The sequence below is a fragment of the Tachyglossus aculeatus genome, chromosome 1, assembly GCF_015852505.1.
Source record: "Tachyglossus aculeatus isolate mTacAcu1 chromosome 1, mTacAcu1.pri, whole genome shotgun sequence".
NCBI classification, from domain to species: domain Eukaryota; kingdom Metazoa; phylum Chordata; class Mammalia; order Monotremata; family Tachyglossidae; genus Tachyglossus; species Tachyglossus aculeatus.
The window spans coordinates 146,891,840-146,912,893 of NC_052066.1; the positions used below are offsets into that span (position 1 = coordinate 146,891,840).

The following is a 21,054-nucleotide window of genomic DNA, read 5'->3' on the forward strand; positions in this document are numbered from 1 at the left end:
GCAAGTACGATTTTATGAAAGACTTAGGGTTTTGTTCCTTTTATCAGCCCAGCCTCCCCACAGGCTGTCCAGCTTCTATCTAGAGAAGCAGCATGGCTCAGTGGAAAGAGCCTGAGCTCTGGAGTCAGAGGTCATGGGTTCGAATCCCGGCTCCACCACATGTCTGCTGTGTGATCTTGGGCAAGTCACTTAACTTCTCTGAGCCTCAGTTACCTCATCTGTAAAATGGGGATGAAGACTGTGAACCCCACGTGGGGCAACCTGATCACCCTGTATCCTCCCCAGCGCTTAGAACAGTGCTTTGCACATAGTAAGCACTTAACAAATGCCAATTATTATTATTATTATTATTATTATTATTATTATTATTATAGAGAGGCAGGAAATTAAATCTCCACCTGGTGCTGATCCTAGTCCCAAGCCTACAATACACATAAACTATGTTGGGCCTCACAAACCTCTCATTATCATCATCAGTGCTCTGCACATAGTAAGCGCTCAATAAATACAATTGATGATCACAGGCGGGAAATTAAATCTCCACCTGATGCTACTAGTCCCAAGCCTACACTACACATAAACTACATTGGGCCTCACAAACCTCTCATTGTCATCATCATCAGTGGTATTTATTGGGTGCTTACTGTGTGCTTACTGTGCTAAGCACTTGGGAGAAAATGATACAGCAGAGTTGGCAGACACCTTCCCCGTCCACAGCAAGCTTACATCCCTGAGATCAGACTATAAAAAACAGATGTCCCAGACGCACTTCTGATGTCTACGGTGGCAAAAACTGAATCAAAATCCAAAAAGAGAAAATCAAATGATGGTCAGAGGCACGTGCTCTCCTACAGAGTGTTCCAGCAACACTGAATTTTACTGCTTCTGTACAAAGAGTTAAAATCCAAAAGGCATAAAACTGCGGCGATGGAGGGGACTGCTCGGTCAGCATTATTGGTAGCACAGCATAAGCCGTAGGGTCTGCTAGATAAGAATAATTGAGCGTGTTCAAAACCGAAAGGAGCCGACTGACTTAGGGTGATCGAGAGAGTGAACCCCACTAAAACCCGGTCTGCGTCTTCCACTACACAGGACACCCTATAATCATACCAAAGGCCCCTAAGGGCTTCTGACCTACTTCCAGGAACAGTCAGGGACCTGTGGGCCTCCCCACCCAGCTCTCTTTGAGCACTTCTTCATCGATCACATTTATTGAGCGCTTACTGTGTGCACAGCACTGTACTAAGCGCTTCTTGGGTGAGGTAGGATCCAAGAGCAGCCCTCTTGAGTGGTTGGAGGAAGCAGACAGAGAGTAGAAGCAGGTGAGCAAGTAGAACAGGTGGGTGGGGGAGAACTTGGGAGTTGTGTCCACCTAATTGCATCTACCCCCGCTCTTAAAACAGTGTTTGACAGACAATAAGCATTGAACAAACACCATAATAAAAGATAAGCTGGCTCAATGGATCTTCCCACAAGGTCTCCCACAGAGATCGGAAATATCCCAACTCAGCACTTTCCGAGGTAGCCACTTCTATTGGCAGCCCTTCCTCAAAGGGGAAATATCAAGGGGAGATCGATTGTGAGAGCGTGTGCAGGGGAGGGGTTTGTATTCCCTGAGATTGTGTGTGCGTTAGTGTACATGATGGTGGGAGGAATACAAGCGAAAGGAACGGAAAGCAAACATGCCCTGCGGGAGGGGTGCCAAGCACAGTTCCATCTCAGCCGGGTCACGAGTTGCCGAGGAAAAGTTTTACAAACGGAACACAATCAATCAATTGTATTTATTGAGCGCTTACTGTGTGCAGAGCATTGTACTAAGCGCTTGGGAAGTACAAGTTGGCAACGTATAGAGCTGGTCCTTACCCAACAGTGGGCTTACAGTCTAGAAGGGGGAGACAGAGAACAAAACAAAACATATTAGCAAAATAAAATAAATAGAATAGATATAGATAGATACAAGGAAGAGGAGCGGAGGGGAGACATCCCCTTCCAGCTCAGGCCTTGATCTGGGGTCGGTGCCCCTGTGGGAAAAGGGGCCGCTCCCGAAGGACATGGGTGGGACAAGCTGGGAACCATCAGAAAGGAGAGAAAGGTGGAAGTCACTCAGGTTGATCTGTCCCCCTGAGACGGCTAGGTTGGGAAAAGCCAATGAAATGGAACCACTGACCTAAACCTGGAAACAGGATCCAGGCATTCAAGGAGCGGGTATATGGAGAAACAGGTGAGGTTGATTTTCCCTCTCTCCTTCCACACCCCAGTAATTTGAATCTAGATCCCCACAGTCCAATCAATCAATCAATCAATCGTATTTATTGAGCGCATACTACGTGCAGAGCACTGTACTAAGCGCTTGGGAAGTACAAATTGGCAACACATAGAGACAGTCCCTACCCATGTTCTGCCCCACAGCGTCAGTCAGGCAGAACAGAGTCCTGGCCCGAGCCCGGCTCCCAGGCACCTGCTGGGTTAAAAATGAGAAGCGGAGCGGCCTACTGGGTACAGCACAGCCCTGGAAGTCGGAAGGACCTGGGTTCCAATGTCGGCTCGGCCACTTGACTGCAGTGTGGCCTTGGACAAGTCCCCGAACTTGCCTCAGTACCCTCATCTGTACAATGGGAATTAAGACTGTGAGCCCCTTTAACAAATATCATTAAACATATACACTTATCTGTATATAAATCGAGAGGGAGGTGAAGCAGCAGTGGCCATGGCCATAGAAGCAGCATGGCTCAGTGGAAAGAGCCCGGGCTTTGGAGTCAGAGGTCATGGGTTCAAATCCCGGCTCCGCCAACTGTCAGCTGTGTGACTTTGGGCAAGTCACTTCACTTCTCTGTGCCTCATCTGTAAAATGGGAGTGAAGACTGTGAGCCCCCCATGGGACAACCTGATCGCCTTGTAACCTCCCCAGCACTTAAAACAGTGCTTTGCATATAGTAAGTGCCTAATAAATGCCATTATTATTATTATTACTATGACTTACCAATGTTTTTACCAATAATAATATTTGTTAAGCATTTATTAAGGGCTGGGGGAGATACATTATAATCCCACATGGGGCTCATAGTCTAAGAGTGTGTAGGGAGGGAGAATGGGTATTTAATCCCCAGTTTACAGTTGAGGAAACTGAGGCACAGAGAAGTTAAGTGACTTGTGCCAGGTCACACGGCAGGCAAGTGGCAGAGCAGGGATGAGAACCCAGTCCTCTCACTTCTAGGCCCATCTCTTTCCATTAGACCACGCAGGTTATTTTTATGGGCTATCTGGGAATTTACAGATGGTTGGCAACTCTGCAACCCAGGGTAGTTGAGGTTTTCCCCTCTCACCCCCCGCACCAGGTCTGGATGAAAAGTGGTTTCTGGGGAATCTTATTCCTAGGGCACTATGCCTTTTGAGATAGGAGGGTAGACCCAGGAAGCTCTTCCCATCCTCCTGCTTTCTTCTACTCTTTCCATTTCTCCAACGTTCTCTGTCTTCTCCTTTTTGACTGTGAGCACACTGTTGGGTAGGGACTGTCTCTAGATGTTGCCAACTTGTACTTCCCAAGCGCTTAGTACAGTGCTCTGCACACAGTAAGCGCTCAATAAATACGATTGATGATGATGATGATGATTTCACCATCTTTGCATTTTTCAGTCTTTTCCTTTCAGAGTTGAGGTCTTCCAAGTGCAGGGATTACCCAGAAACCTGACACTTGCTTTTCCTGTACAGTAGATAATGCAAATACTGAAGTGGTCAAAGGGCTGGCTCTGGCAGGGGATTCCTCTTGCTACTTATAGGATAGCTGCAAGACAGGATGGCAGTTGCATTTTATATGGCACTGAAATCTGTAGTAGAATCAGCGTGGCCGAGTGGACAGAACACGGGCCTGGATGTTCAGAAGACCAGAGTTCTAGTCCCAGCTCTTGTCTGCTGTATGACCTTGAGCGGGTCTATTTCCTCATCTGTCAAATGGGGCTTCTCCCTCCTATTTAGACTGTGAGTCCATTTGGGACAGGGACTGCTGATACTGTACCTACTTCAGCGCTTAATATAGTACTTGGCACAAAGTAAGCATTGAAATGTCATGATTATTAGACCATAGGCTCCTAGAAGGCAAGGAACGGGTTCTTTTTCCACACTCTTATACAGCTATATTTATCTGTGGACCCGAATACCTACCACTTCATGAACGTTATGAAATGTTAATCCCTCCACGTAGCCCTTTCAAGAAGGTTGAAGAACAAAATTTCAGGCAGAGTGGAATCGGTCTCCTCAAAACACAGAACACCCTAGTTGTCTCAGATTTTGAGATTTTGGGTGGAGTTGGGGAATTTAGCTTGCTAGTAGTCAGAAATCAAAATGGGGTCCCTCAACAACTTTAACATTAGACCCAGACCACCACACTGGCATATGAGGCACAGCAGAAAAACTTGAGATCAACTCGGGAAACCCAATGCAGATAGCTTGGGGGCTCGCTCCTAAACCGTAGCTGGCACAGTCACAAGTTCCAACCTAACGACATCAGACCAACCATAATATATTTCTTCCTTGTTTGAGTTCAATTTTTTTAAAAAAAGGATTTGTATAAAATAAGGCATTTTTTCAGGACCACTTATTCAGGAAATAGGTAACTCCCCTTTAAATCTGATACTCTTGCACTGAATTTGTTTGTTAACTGATTATCTAGTTCAACAGAGAAAGAGGGTGGCCTAGTGGAAAGAGCTAGGATGTGTATAGAGCCCAGGCCTGGGCGTCAGAAGGACCTGTATTTTAATCTCGGCTCTGCCACTTGTCAGCTGTGTGACCCTGGGCAAGTCCCTTCACCTCTTTGGGCCTCAGTTATGCCATCTGTAAAATGGGGGTTAAGAGTGTGAGCCCCGTGAGGGACAGGGATTGTGTCCAACCTGATTAACTTGTTTCTACCCCAGTGCTTAGGACGGTGCTTGGCACCCAGCCAGCGTTTAACAAGTAACATAATTACTGTCATTATTATTATTCTAATGCTGGTTCTCCCAAATACTTGCTGTGTGGCCTTGGGCAAGCCACTACTCCATACCTTAGTTCTACTGTTCTCCCTCCTATTTAAACTGTGAGCTCCATGAGGGACAGGGACTGTGTCCAACTTAACTCACTTGAATCTACTCTAGTGCTTAAAAGTGTCTGACACACTTATCAAATACCATTTAAAAAACCCAGCAATTACATCTGTAACCTCACTCTCAAAACATGATGCTCAGTTCACTCTAGCAACAGTAGAGTCTAATAAGACTGTCCCCCACTTAACCTCTAAGCTAAGCAATGAGGTTTAGTTGAATGAGTCTGAAGACTCTCAACCAACTTGTCCTCATTTTATATATCTTTTCGCTCCACTTGCTACTCCCTGGCTCAGCCTCTTATTGTACCTCTAAATTTACCTTGCTTTTACCTCTCCTACCTTTGTCCCCTTGCCCGTGCCATTTCCCAACCGTGGAATCCCCCCTGCTCCCCAAATCCAACACGCCACAGCTCTCCCCACACTCAATGCCCTCCTAACTTCCCACCTCATCCAACAAGTCTTCCCCGGATAAGCTCCCAGCTCATACAAACCCACTATTTCACTGTATATTTAATTACTCTGATTACCTGCTAATACTTTTATGTTTGACTCCCCAAATGGAGTGTAAGGTCCCTGTGGTCAGGGAAAGTGTCCCTTCTTCGGTTCTGTACTTCCCGAGACCTTAGTACAGTGCATTGCTCCGAGTGGACACTCAACAAATACCAATCGTATTTACTGAGTGCTTACTGTAGACAAAGCATTGCACTACGCACTTGGGAGAGGACAATACAACAGAGCTGGTTAGACACGTTCCCTGCCCACAATGAAATACTATTACCAGTTGCAAAAATCTCAGGTCAGTCTGCCAGGCATTTTAAATGCCGTCTTTCAAGATGAATGATTAATGTGGCCATCACCAGAGCACTACAAGACAGCCTCAGCTGTCCAAGCCAAATGGACCGATTTCTCTCCAGCTCTACCCAAACTATCACTTCTCACCAAGCCCAACTTTGCCTAATAATCAATGGCATTTATTGAGAGCTTGCTCTGAACAGAGCACTGTAACAATGATAATGATAATGGTATTTGTTAAGCGCTTACTATGTGCAAAGCACTGTACTAAGCGAATGGGGGAGGACAAGACAACTGAGTACATAGACATGACCCCTGCCCTCAAGGAGCTTACAGCTACCAGAGAGTCTCTTTGTTGACAAAGTCTGAGAGCTATAGCATGATTAAGACTCTACTGCCTGGAAAATTGAAATCTAACATCACGCCAAACAGTTTTTCCAACATTGCAGAGCTAATGCATCTTGCCCTTAGGTGGGACATCTTACACAGATGAAAATCCTGTTTTAAAGAGTTCAAAAAAGTAAGATTTACCTACTGAAACGGGTTAGTCTCTCTTTGTGGAATGACACTGTTGTACTTATTGTGTTCACAAAGGGGTGAGGGATTCTTTCATCGTATCTATTAGATCATAAGCTCCTTGAGGGCTGGGATTTGGTCTCTGACTTCCCCTCTATCTTCCCATGCATGTTGGAGGGGCCCGGTCAGTGCTGATAACGTTTATTTTACTCTTCGTACTCCAAAACCACTTCCTGTGCTCGGAGGCAGGAGTACTGGCTACCAAGCCAACATGCCACTTCCTGGATTAGTACGTAATCCCCTAATACATTTCTGTTTAGTCTGTAAAAACTATCAATCGATCAGTCGTATTTACTGAGTGCCTGCTGTGTGCAGAGCACTGTACTAAGCGCTCGGGAGAGGACGCTATAGCAGAGTTGGTGACACATTCCCCACCCACAAGGAGCTTACAGACTAGAGAATAACAACAATTCTAATATGTTAAGAGCTTACTGTGCGTCAAGCACCGTGCCAAGAGCTAGGGCAGATACAGGACAATCAGGTCCCACACGGGGCTCACAGTCTAAGTGCAGGCACTGAATCCCCATTCCACAGATCAGGGAACTGAGGTACACCAAAGTTAAGTGACTTGCCCGTGGTCACCCAGCAAATAAGTGGCCGAAATTAGAACCTAGGTCCTCTGACTCCAGGCCTGGGCTCTTTCCCCAGGCCATGCTGCTTCCCGTAATAGTAATATTTACTGTGAGGACCCATTTGGTGTGATGCTCTGCCCTAAGCACTAGGGAAGTTCAAAACAAAGTGACACAAGGGGAGAACAACAATAATTTTTACAAACTCCTGCAGGGGATTTAGATGGACTCAGTGGGAAACAAAATTAAAGGCTACAAGACAAGGCAAATATCTGAGGGTAAAATATAAACTTATACAATTTTAGAAATCTAAAAGTACATTTTCCTCTCTCATATTATGATGATCAGTAATACTATTTAAGTGCTTACTATGTATCAACCACCATCATAAACGCTGGGATAGACAGAAGTTAATCGGGTCGGACACAGCCCTCCATCCCACATGGGGCTCACAGTCTAAGTAACAGAGAGGTCAGGTATTGAATCCCCATTTTACAGACGAGGAAACTGAGTCCCAGAGCATACAGCTTTAATTCTGTTTGTTCTGACGATTTTGACACCGGTCTACATGTTTTGCTTTGTTGTCTGTCTCCCCCTTCTAGACTGTGAGCCCGTTATTGGGTAGGGACTGTCTCTATATATTGCCGACTTGTACTTCCCAAGTGCTTAGTACAGTGCTCTGCACAAAGTAAGCACTCAATAAATATGATTGAATGAATGAATGAATGAATGAATGATTGGACTCGTCCCAAGTCACACAGCAGACATGCAGTGGAGCTGGGATTAGAACCCAGATCTTCTGACGCCCGTGCTCCGCTCTATCCACTACAATACGCTGCTTTGTGGCGATTAAGGTAAAACTGAGGATATAAACAACTCTACAAAGCTGGAACCGAGAAAAATGAAGAGGTCGTACCTAGCTGGGAGAGATCCAGTCTCGTCCAGTGCATCCCCGTTGGGCAGCTTTTCGAGAGGGTTCTGATGAAAACCTGCCCCAGGCTATCTAAGCCCCAGATCGCGTCTTGGCAGGCAGAATAAGCCACCATTTCCACGTCGGGGGGGAGCTGCACGGTCGATGGCCGGAATTGTGGATTCTGGTCACTTATGCAGAAGAGATCCTTGCTGCTCTGGCACAGCCACAGAAAGCTTCCTGTGGGAAAAGGACCCGGGCCCATTGTTAAGCCACTCTTCACAACAGATTCATTCACCCTAGATGCAGGAGGAAACAATCGCTTTTGCCCTTTGCCCCGATTTTGGAGGAGTAACCTGACTTTGGGAATAGTGCTGGGGGCGGGGGGGGGGGGGGGGGGGGGGGGTGGTCGGGAGCCAGGAAACTGGGTTCTTGCAACCTTCCTTCTAAATCTCATTGTGCTGCCACATATTGAAAGACAGGCTGGGGTGGCCCAGATGAGAAGCCAGTTTGCAGCAACACGACAGAAGGAAACATGCTCACCAGCTAGTAAAACGGGGCACCAGAAATGCTTCTGAAAAAAGGATACGACGTGGGCTGAAAAGACAGTATTATCTTACTGTAACTTTAAAGCCTTCGTCATGATTTGGACAGCCCTGAAGCGGAGCTTTGCTGCCTGAGGAAAATTCATTATTCAGCCTGTTTAGGATTACCTTTTCATCCACAGTAAAACAAAAGAAGTATCCCCTCACTACTTTCTATATTCCAATTCTCCCTGCACCTACATCCGCGCTTAGAACAGTGCTTTGCACATAGTAAGCGCTTAACAAATGCCATCATTATTATTATTATTACATCCTGCCAACCAACGGCACTAGCTCTCAACCAGTTTGGGCTTCCTTCGTCCCTGACTTTTTTTTTCCACAACCATGAGAAGCAATGTGACCGAGTGGATAGAGCATGGGCCTGAAAATCAGAAGGACCTGGTTTCTAACCCCAGTTTTGCCACTTGCCTCTGTGTGACCTTGGGCAAGTCACCGGACTTCTCTGTGCCTCAATTACCTCATCTGTAAAATGGAGACTGATACTGTGAGTCCAATGCGGGACGTGGCTTAGCTTGTATCTACCCCAGGACTCGGCTCTTAGTACAGTGCCTGGCACATAGTAAGCACTTAAATACCATGATTATCATTATTACAGTACCTGGCAAAGAGGCTCAGTGAAAAGAGCATGGGCTTTGGAGTCAGAGGTCACGGGTTCAAATCCCGGCTCTGCCACTTGTCAGCTGTGTGACTTTGGGCAAGTCACTTAACTTCTCTGGGCCTCAGTTCCCTCATCTGTAAAATGGGGTTAAGACTGTGAGCCCCCGGTGGGACAACCTGATCACCTTGTAACCTCCCCAGCGCTTAGAACAGTGCTTTGCACATAGTAAGCACTTAATAAATGTCATTATTATTATTATTAATTACTATTTAAATAATAATTTTAAAAAACCCTAGCCAAGCCACTTGAGGGGCCAGCCAAGGGAGCTTAACAAGGGGCAGCATCTCATCCTTGGCCTGGCTGACTGCCAGTAACGTAAGGCGCAGAACTGTCCAGCCTGTTTCCAAGTCTGGCTGGTCTGCTCAGCGAGACCCAACATGCATGTCAAACAGGCCTCAAGCACTTAACAGGTGGATCTGACTCCATTCTGCTGCCAACTTGTGCCATCGTTTTCTCGCCCAACAAGGATTCACCAACCTTCTTTAGTAGGCGCAGCTGAAGCTAAGACGAAAGCCCATTTTGTGGCAGAAGCAGTACCACGAGGAACAACATTATTCCAGTATGTTCCTGAAAAGAATGAAAAGGTCAACTGATTACTGGGCAGACTATCTCTGGCAAAACTGACCACCCCCCCACTCCCCACCCAATTTTTTAAGTTAAACTATGAATCATTTAGATTTTTACTTAGATCCCATATTTCGACCCTGTCCCTCCTTCCTCCTCTTTGTAAATTATTGCAGCGTCTGCTTCCCCCCACTAGATTGAGAGCTCCTTGAGGGTCGGGATCATATCTACTAACTCTTTTATGCCTTCCTAAGTGCTTAGTCCAGTGTTCTGTACACAGTGGGTGCTTAAAAAATACTACTGATGCTGCTGACGAACAATTCTACTTTGGGGCTCAAAAGATCCACTGGCATCAGGAACATGAAATACAAGCAACTGGAAAACGGCTCAATCATCTATTTTATTTGTGTTGTGCAGACATAACCAAAAGACTCTTCACATTCAAACTCAAGAACCTAAGACCAATGGTCTGTCGATCTAATACTCAGTTACTGGCAGCAGCATTAAATGGTGGCTAGATGAAGAGCGTCACGGATGCCCACCCTATCCAGAGCCGTGATTAGAGCTGGACCTTCTATTTTAACACCCTTGACTTTTCCCTGCAAGAATCCATCATCCACGACCCACTGGCCATTAGTAATGCCATACAAATTCAAGCCACTGTTGCTCAGAGCAGTAATAATCTAATTGAGCCTGTTATGGGCAGGGATTGTCTCCCTTTATTTGCTATATTGTACTTTCCAAGCGCTTAGTACAGTGCTCTGTACACAGTAAGCGTTGAATAAATATGACCGAATGAATGAAGATCAGACAGTGCACTTGGGCATCGAAACAAATCTTTGAAGCTTCTTTTCCACAGGTAACTTCTCCCTCTCCCCGTTTCGTTCCCCCACGCAGAACATCCATTAAAACTGCCCTGGAGTAACACACGTCGGCCACTCACCTATTAGGCTTCCTTTAGAAACATGGAACTCGTTCTTGCCGGATGAGATCCAAACCCCACTGTTGTTGACACCCAGGAGGCTTGGCTGACACTGAAGCTGCTGGGACCAAAAGGCCATTCGGAGTCTGTCGGCCACCTTCTCCACCGGAGCTTGGGCTGCTGTTGCTACCGTGTGGGTGGCGTGGATTATCGTCTGGAACAGGCTGCACTGGTCGAACACCACGTAATCGGTAATGCTCACCTGGAGAAAGCAACACGATCCCCACCATGGCTACCGTCAGTTCACTTACAAAGCAATAGTGGGCAAGGAAATATCCTCTAGACGGTAAGCTCACTGTGGGCAGGAAACGTGTCTATTAACTCTGCTGTACTGTACTCTCCTAAGCACTTCGCTCCTCTTCTGTTAACTTTCTCACTGGGCCCCGATCTCACCTGTCTCGTCACCAAACCCTGGCCCACATCCCACCTCTAGCCTGGAATGCCCTCCCTCCTCAAATCCGGCAGACAATTACTCTCCCCTCATTCAAAGCCTTACTGGAGGCACAACTCCTCTAGAGGACTTCCCAGAATAAATTCCACTTTTCCTCATCTCCCACTCCCTTCTGTGTCACCCTGACTTGCTCTCTTTGCTCTCCCCCACCTCCCACTACCAGGCCCACAGCACTTACGTATATACCTGCAATTTTATTTATTTATACTGATGTCTGTCTCCTACCCTCTAGACTGTGAGCTCGATGTGGGCAGGGATTGTCGTTGTTTATTGTCCTATTGTACTTTCACAAGCTTTGCGCACAGAAACCCTCAATAAATACCAATGAGTGATTCAATGATAGAATGAATGAAAGGTTCAGGAGTGTAAAAGGGATGGTTCTTATCCCTTCCTCGGGCCCACAGCACTTAAGTATATATCTGTAATTTTATTTATTTATACTGATGTCTGTCTCCTACCCTCTAGACTGTGAGCTTGATGTGGGCAGGGACTGTCGCTGTTTATTGTCATATTGCACTTTCACAGGCTTTGTGCACAGAAACCCTCAATAAATGCCAATGAGTGATTCAATGATAGAATGAATGAAAGGTTCAGGAGTGTAAAAGGGATGGTTCTTATCCCTTCCTCAGGCCCACAGCACTGAAGTATATACCTGTAATTTTATTTATTTATACTGATGTCTGTCTCCTACCCTCCAGACTGTGAGCTCGATGTGGGCAGGGATTGTTGTTGTTTATTGTCACATTGTACTTTCACAAGCTTTGCGCACAGAAACCCTCAATAAATACCAATGAGTGATTCAATGATAGAATGAATGAAAGGTTCAGGAGTGTAAAAGGGATGGTTCTTATCCCTTCCTCAGGCCCACAGCACTGAAGTATATACCTGTAATTTTATTTATTTATACTGATGTCTGTCTCCTACCCTCTAGACTGTGAGCTCGATGTGAGCAGGGATTGTTGTTGTTTATTGTCATATTGTACTTTCACAAGCTTTGCGCACAGAAACCCTCAATAAATACCAATGAGTGATTCAATGATAGAATGAATGAAAGGTTCAGGAGTGTAAAAGGGATGGTTCTTATCCCTTCCTCAGGCCCACAGCACTTAAGTATATATCTGTAATTTTATTTATTTATACTGATGTCTGTCTCCTACCCCCTAGACTGTGAGCTCGATGTGGGCAGGGATTGTCGCTGTTGTCATATTGCACTTTCACAAGCTTTGCGCACAGAAACCCTCAATAAATACCAATGAGTGATTCAATGATAGAATGAATGAAAGGTTCAGGAGTGTAAAAGGGATGGTTCTTATCCACAATTATTTTAATTTGAATTCTGAAACTTGGTTCAATATTTAAATGACAGATGCTTATCTTTCCATCCCATTCAGGAGAAAACAGTAGGAGCAGCATGGCCTAGTGGATACAGCACAGGTCTAAGAGTCAGAAGGACCCGGTTCCTAATATTGGCTCTGCCACTTGTCTGCTGTGTGACCTTGGGCAAGTCACTGCACTTCACTTTACTGTGCCTCAGTTACCTCATCTGTAAAGTGGGGATTAAGACTGTGAGCCCCATGTGGGACGGGAACTATGTCAAATCTGATAAGCTTGTACCTACCCTGTACTTAGTTCAGTGACCGGCACATAGTAACTGCTCAACAAATACCATTTAAAAAAAAGCCAAAAAGCCACAATGGTTGTACTTTTTCACGACTTTTTTTGGCATAATACATTTTTTTAAAACCAGAACCACTTGCAAGTCAAATAAGGATGACAAAACTGAACATGCCATGGTCAAGATACTACTATTCCAAATGAGAAGGTAAGTTTCATTGCTGGAAGGTTTTAGTCATCTACCAAAAGATAGCAGTCAAGGACAAAGGGAAAACTTTTTCCTCTTGGGATTCAGCTTAGTCTTTAGTCATCATTAAAGGGCACCCAGGTTTCCCCATTTTCATTTGGAAGAATTTCAGTCCGTCAGGCTTCAGGAAACTCAGTGTATCTAAGAGATTGGCAATTGGAGGAGCCATTGCTAACCCTGGAACTCAGAGTTTCCAGGAGTCTCACGACACAATCATTTTATTTCACAAATCCCGACTTTGCAGATTGTGGAATAAGTGAGAAAGAACTCTTCCTATGCTTTGATGACAAGGCCCATCTGAGATGAACCTTCAGAAAGCCACATGATCTAAGAACAGGTCATATGACAATTCCTTCAGGTATAACATTCCTGGAAGCAATCCTGGGGTGGGAGGGGGGCAAGAGGAAACGGCTGGGGTTGGGGAGTAGCGGAGGGCACGTAAACCTCTTTTTCCTGGAATTGTGTTTACTCAATGACCTTATTAGCAGTCTGTTTTCACACACATTTTCTCAAAATTTAATAAGTTCGTGAAACAGGTCTTCAAAACCAGGCCTCCAAGTTTATTTAGCTGGTGCTACAGTTTCTAACTTGAAAAGTGATTGTTTTATTTAACTAAGAGCGCGCTGGAAGTTCATGTGCAATGACGAAAATGATGATGGTGATAATATTTGTTAAGCATTCATTCATTCTTTCAATAGCATTTATTGAGCTCTTACTGTGTGCAGAGCAAAGCGTAGTGGATAGAGCATGGACCTGGGAATCAGAAGGTCATGGGTTGTAATCCCTGCTCTGCCACTTGTCTGCTGTGCGGCCCTGGGCAAGTCACTTAACTTCTCTGTGCCTCAGTTACCTCATCTATAAAATGGGGATTAAGACTGTGAGCCCCATGTGGGACAAAGACTATATCCAACCCAATTTGTGTGTATTCATCCCAGAGCTAGTACAGTGTCTGGCACATTGTAAGCGCTTAACAAATACATCCCAGAGCTAGTACAGTGTCTGGCACATTGTAAGCACTTAACAAATACCATAATTATTTTTACTATTACTAAGCACATGGGAGAGTACAATTCAACAATAAACAGACACACTCTCTGCCCTCAATGAGCTTACAGTCTAAAGAGGGAGCTTACCATCTAGAGGGGACATATTAAGTGCTACGCACTGTACTAAGTGCAGGGTAGATCCAAGATCATCAGGTCTCTCAGTCTAAGTAGGAGGGAGAACAGGTATTGAATCCCCATTTTGCAGATGAGGGATTTGAGGCACAGAGAAGTTAAGTGACTTGCCGAAGGTCACATGCAAATTCATTCATTCATTCAATCGCATTCATTGAGCACTTACTGCATGCAGAGCACTGTACTAAGCGCTTGGGAAGTACAAGTTGGCAACATATAGAGACGGTCCCTACCCAACAGCAGGCTCGCGGTCTAGAAGACTGTCTAGAAATGTTTAGAAATGTCATGATGTTCTTAAAGCATTCATGAGGATATCATTCTGCAAGTCTTTAAAACAGTGATTCTGAGTGCTACCTATTTAGTTCTCAACCTCTTCAGTCCCTTCAAAAAATAAAGTAAAAAGGAGCTGGGATGGGGAAGAAGAAGCCACGTGACCCGGCGGCCCTTTCGGATGGCTGAATGCCTACTTGCCACCAATGGTCATCATCTCCTTGAGGTTTCTTTGGAACAACACCAGTCCGGAACCACAAGTTGCCATGGACGTCCAGAGCCCATATGGTCTGTTGGTCACCCAGAGTTATGCACACTGGTTCTAAAGCTTGCCTTTCACTGCCAAAACCAAAAGAAAGACGGTAGCGGTGAGATCATATATTTGACCGCCCAACAGTCACACAATCAAACCTTCTTTTACACTGTAAAATTGGGGCTAGGAGGGGATAGCTACATTACCATATGGTGGGGATCCTGAATTCAATCCAAATGCAAATTAGCGAACATGGAGAAGTAGACTGAAAACCCACAACCCCAACACCTTAAGTCTCACCTGAATATCCCATCATCTCATCGTCAGTTTTAATTAGTGCTTACTGTGTGCAGAACATTGTACTAAGCGCTTGGGAGGGTACATTACAGTCTCCATCTAGTCCATTCCCCCTAAACCGATGACCAAAATACAGTGTAAAACATTTGGCCCGACAGCACTACAAATTCCATGCTTTGAGACCTTAACAAAGCTTTATATGTACATTTGTGTGTGTATATATACACACTTATTTTACATATATATATGTAAAATGTATCTATGTATATATATTTTTTATATATATGTAAAATAATCAATCAATCAATTGTATTTACTGAGCGCTTACTGTGTGCAGAGCACTGTACTAAGCGCTTGGGAAGTACAAGTTGGCAACATATAGAGACAGTCCCTACCCAACAGTGGGCTCACAGTCTAAAAGGGGGAGACAGAGAACAAAACCAAACATACTAACAAAATAAAATAAATAGAATAGATATGTACAGGTAAAATAGAGTAATAAATAAGTACAAACATATATACATATATACAGGTGCTGTGGGGAAGGGATTTTAGGATTTTAGTTTTTTCGACTGTGAGCCCACTGTTGGGTAGGGACTGTCTCTATATGTTGCCAATTTGTACTTCCCAAGCGCTTAGTACAGTGCTCTGCACATAGTAAGCGCTCAATAAATACGATTGATGATGATGATGGAAGGGAAGGAGGTAAGATGGGTAAAATAAGTCAGTCATGGTAGAACACTTTCTTCTATTCAAGCCACAGTCCCCAAAATCATCATCATCAATCGTATTTATTGAGCGCTTACTATGTGCAGAGCACTGTACTAAGTGCTTGGGAAGTACAAATTGGCAACACATAGAGACAGTCCCTACCCAACAGTGGGCTCACAGTCTGAAAGGGGGAGACAGAGAACAAAACCAAACATACCAACAAAATAAAATAAATAGGATAGATATGTACAAGTAAAATAGAGTAATAAATATGTACAACCATATATACATATATACAGGTGCTGTGGGGAAGGGAAGGAGGTAAGATGCTCTCTAAATTAAATGTGAGGCAACATTTTATGTGCAGGCTGGGAGCAGAATGTTCCATTTCCTTGGTCAAATGGAGGCAGCCAGATCTTCTCAGACATCAAGCCCCTAAAACTGCCCTTAGCCCAAGACAACGGTGTTGCCAAGCTGATGCCAGCCTGGAAAAACCTTCAAGAATCCAGCGGGTCAAGTGGGTTGTTCCCGCTCGGCTTCTGCATGGCGGAAACGGAATAAGGTTTAAATCACAAGCGCTTAGTGCAGTGCTCCGCACACAGTGAGCGCTCAGTAAATACGACTGATGATCACAAGGCGCCGAAATGAGTTGCTTACCGCTACCTTTTTATTACCTCACAATGTCACATTTCCACTGCTCCCCTTCAGGGCAGAAGCTGCTCACTCCCTCTCGATACAACAGTGCCCGCTGCTCACTCAGGGCCCACACCACATTGTTTCTGGCTGTGATCTGCGAGAGCGGATAGGGACAGTCGACTTTCACAGCTCTGGCACAGGGGCGATCCACACTTAGACCTGCAGATAAAACAAACAAAACATTCAGAGGGGAGAGAGAGGAAAGAGGGGATTAACAATACTTAAGTATTTGCTTTATGATACCCTTTTAAAAAAAAACCCACCCCTGAAGAGTGCAGCAGCCGGGGAAAATCCCAAATAAACCCATTAGGCCTCCAGACAGTGTACGTGCACATGGAACAAGAGAGTCAGCGTGGCCTGATAGATAGAGCCCGGATTTGGGAGTCAGAAAGCCCTCTGGTTCTAACCCCGGCTCCGCCACGCGTCGCTCTGTGACCTTGAGCAAGTCACTGCTCTGTGCCTCAGTTCCCTCGTCGGTAAAATGGGGATTATTGGGGTCGATCCAAGTTGATTAGGTTGCCCACAGACCCTATCCCGCCGGGGGCTCACGGTCTGAGTTGGAGGGAGGATTGAGGGGGAATAGGTGAACCTATTTAGCTTTAATTCGATTTGTTCCGACGACTTGACACCCGTCCATGTGTTCTGTTTTGTTGTCTGTCTCCCCCTTCCAAACTGTGAGCCCGCTGTTGGGTAGGGACCGTCTCTATGTGTTGCCGACTTGTACTTCCCAAGCGCTTAGTACAGTGCTCTGCACACAGTAAGCACTCAATAAATGCGATTGATTGATTGATTGCTGTGTGTGTGTGTATGTATATATATATATATGTTTGTGTGTGTGTGTATATATGTATTTATTTTACTTGTACATATTTATTCTATTTATTTTATTCTGTTAATATGTTTGGTTTTGTTCTCTGTCTCCCCCTTCTAGACTGTGAGCCTGCTGTTGGGTAGGGACTGTCTCTATGTGTTGCCGACTTGTACTTCCCAAGCGCTTAGTACAGTGCTCTGCACACAGTAAGCACTCAATAAATGCGATTGATTGATTGATATGCGTGTGTGTGTATGTATATATATATATATATGTGTGTGTATATATATATTTATTTTACTTGTACATATTTATTCTATTTATTTTATTCTGTTAATATGTTTGGTTTTGTTCTCTGTCTCCCCCTTCTAGACTGTGAGCCCGCTGTTGGGTAGGGACTGTCTCTATGTGTTGCCGACTTGTACTTCCCAAGCGCTTAGTACAGTGCTCTGCACACAGTAAGCGCTCAATAAATGCGATTGATTGATTGATTGATTGATTGATAAGACTGTGAACCCTTCTTGACCATCCCAGCCCCACGGATGCGCAGTGCCCCAAACTACAGGTCCCTGGTGGCCTGCCTTTCCAGCTTCTGATGGAGGAAACAAGTACTTGCACAAGAAACAAGTATATATGTTTGTACATATGTTTGTACATATTTATTACTCTATTTATTTATTTTACTTGTACCTATCTATTCTATTTATTTTATTAGTATGTTTGGTTTTGTTCTCTGTCTCCCCCTTTCAGACTGTGAGCCCACGGTTGGGTAGGGACTGTCTCTATATGTTGCCAACTTGGACTTCCCAAGCGCTTAGTCCAGTGCTCTGCACACAGTAAGCGCTCAATAAATATGATTGATGATGGTGATGAAGTACTTAAAACGGTTGCCACAGGGAACTTAATTATAGCTCTAGAGTATCTACGCAGTTGGGCAGGGGCTTGGGAGGCAGAGGCCGTGGGTTCTAATCCTGGCTCTGCCAGTTGTTTGCTGTGTGACCCTGTGCAAGTCACTTCACTTCTCTGGGCCTCAGTTACCTCATCTGTAAAATGGGGATTACGACTGTGAGCCCCACGTGGGACAACCTGATAACCCTGAATGTACCCCAGGGCTTAGAACAGTGCTCGGCACATAGTAAGCGCTTAACAAATACCATCATCATCACTCCTTGCCCTCTTCTTTACCATCCCATCAGGGATTTATTTTAACGCCTGTATCCCCTGCTAGACTGTAAATTCCTTGAGGGCAGGGATCGTGTTTATTAACTCTACTGTACTCTCCCCAGTGCTTAGTACAGTGCTCTGCACAGAGTGCTCAATCAATCCTACTGATTGACTGATTTTTTTTTTAAATGATGCTTGCTACATCCATCAATCAATCAATCATATTTATTGAGCGCTTACTATGTGCAGAGCACTGTACTAAGCGCTTGGGAAGTACAAATTGGCAACATATAGAGACAGCCCCTACCCAACATTGGGCTCACAGTCTAAAAGGGGGAGACAGAGAAAAAAAACAAACATACTAACAAAATAAAATAAATAGAATAGATATGTACGAAAAATAAATAAATAAATAAATAAATAGAGTAATAAATATGTACAAGCATATATATATGCAATATATATGCTTACTATGTGTCAAGCCCTGAGCTAAGCATTGGAGTACACACATGATAATCACACTGGACACTGTCCCTTCCCTCATGAGACTCACAGTCTAAGCAGAAGGGAGTCGATTTAACCTCCATTTGACAGCTGAGGTAAGTCACAGAGAAGTTACGTGACTTGCCCAAGGACACACAGCAACGCAGCAGACAAGCGGCAGAGCCAGGATTAGAACCCAGGTCCTCTGACTTCCAGGCTGGGGTTCTTTCCACTAGGACGCGTGGCTTAACTTTGTGCTCTGTTTATGCTGTTTGGTTTACACTAGCCTAACGGCCAAAATCAACCTGACCCCTAAAAATCAACCATGGTTTAACATGAAAGAGCATCAATATATATCTTTTCAGCGGGACTTCCTTTCAATCCACTTTCCAAGCGGTGTGGCTTAATAGAGAGACCATGGGCCTGGGAGTTGGAAGGACCTGAGTTCTAAACCCACTGCTAACTGCTTGCTGCGTGAACTTGGGCAAGTCGTGACTTCTCTGGGTCTCAGTTTCTAAAATGTGGCTATCTGTTCTCCCTCCTACATGCGCCGGACAGGGACTGTGTCTCACCTAATTAACTTGTACCTACTCCAGTGCTTAGAAGAGTGTTTGACGCATAGTAAGCTTTTAACAAATACCATTTTAAAAATATAAACGCACGTGTGCGCGCACACATGCACACATACACACTCATATATATATATGTATATATATATGTATATATATATATATATGAAAATGCACACACACTCATATATATATATATGAAAATACACACACACACTCATATATATATATATGAAAATACACACACACACTCAAATATATATATATGAAAATACACACACACACTCATATATATATATATATATATATATATATATATATATATATATATATATATATATATATAAACCATAATATAGTTCATGGTCCTGAACAAAGTCCTAACAAGCGAGGATTCATTCCACCCAACCTGACTAGACAATTCATCCCCACATTTAATGAATCCCCCTCGTCCCCCTCTCCATCCCCCCATCTTACCTCCTTCCCTTCCCCACAGCACCTGTGTATATGTATATATGGTTGTACATATTTATTACTCTATTTATTTATTTATTTATTTATTTTACTTGTACATTTCTATCCCATTTATTTTATTTTGTTGGTATGTTTGGTTCTGTTCTCTGCCTCCCCCTTTTAGACTGTGAGCCCACTGTTGGGTAGGGACTGTCTCTATGTGTTGCCAATTTGTACTTCCCAAGCGCTTAGTACAGTGCTCTGCACATAGTAAGCGCTCAATAAATACGATTGATTGATTGATTGATGAATCAATGGTATTTACTGAGCCCCTACTAAGTGTAGGGCACTGTACTAAGCGCTTGGGAGAGTACAACAGAGTTAATAAACACGATCCCTGCCCTCAAGGAACTTACTGTCTAGCAGGCCACTGTTGGGTAGGGTCCATCTCTGTATGTTGACGATTTGTACTTCCCCAGCGCTTAGTCCAGTGCTCTGCACATAGTAAGCGCTCAATAAATACGATTGAATGAATGAATGAATCTGCACACAATAAGCGTTCAATAAATAAGACTGAATGAATGAATTAGCGGGCACTTTGAGACCCGTACCTGTTTGCAAATACAGGTCGCCATTTGTCCTGATGATCCAGGCGGTGTCATCGCTTAAAGCTACAAATACAGTTTGGGGCAGAGCCTCGTACCAGTGTCGCTTCCCTTTGATGGTCACTTTCCCACAGGCAAATGCCTTGTTCGATTTCTGTTCGATCTTCCACAGAAGGGCGCCTGGAGGGAAAATTTGTTCAGAAAAAAAAACAAGCCAGAAACCAATTACAGAACCTGAATTTTTCATCGGCTCCGGGAGTGGTAGAAAATATTAGATTTTTCTTTGAACGTTCGTACTGTCTAATTAAGGGACACCGATACCATCAACTTGAATTAGTATTTCACCCACCCTCTACGGAATTCCCAGAGCTTTGAAATCATCTGTCCTCTTTTATGCACACAGCAAGAACTGCCTCGGAGGGCCATTCCCATTTTGTAAATGAAATAAAAGGCGTTATAGAGGTTAGTTAAAGGGCAGCTCAAAAGTCACTCAAGGGGTTCACTGGGAAAGCCTACATGAGC

The 21,054-nt window shown here is 44.4% G+C and overlaps 1 protein-coding gene across 1 annotated transcript in view; it reads right to left on the bottom strand.

Moving 5' to 3' along the window:
• Window positions 1–21,054, bottom strand: part of TECPR2 (tectonin beta-propeller repeat containing 2) — a 105,868-nt gene that overhangs the window by 37,151 nt on the left and 47,663 nt on the right. The window contains exons 11-16 of the mRNA XM_038743292.1: window positions 20,539–20,712; window positions 16,426–16,606; window positions 14,688–14,829; window positions 10,692–10,932; window positions 9,662–9,751; window positions 7,928–8,161 (exon numbers count right to left, since the gene is read on the bottom strand). Of these exons, the coding sequence (XP_038599220.1) occupies window positions 7,928–8,161; window positions 9,662–9,751; window positions 10,692–10,932; window positions 14,688–14,829; window positions 16,426–16,606; window positions 20,539–20,712 (1,062 nt within the window). The remainder of the gene's footprint in view (window positions 1–7,927; window positions 8,162–9,661; window positions 9,752–10,691; window positions 10,933–14,687; window positions 14,830–16,425; window positions 16,607–20,538; window positions 20,713–21,054) is intronic.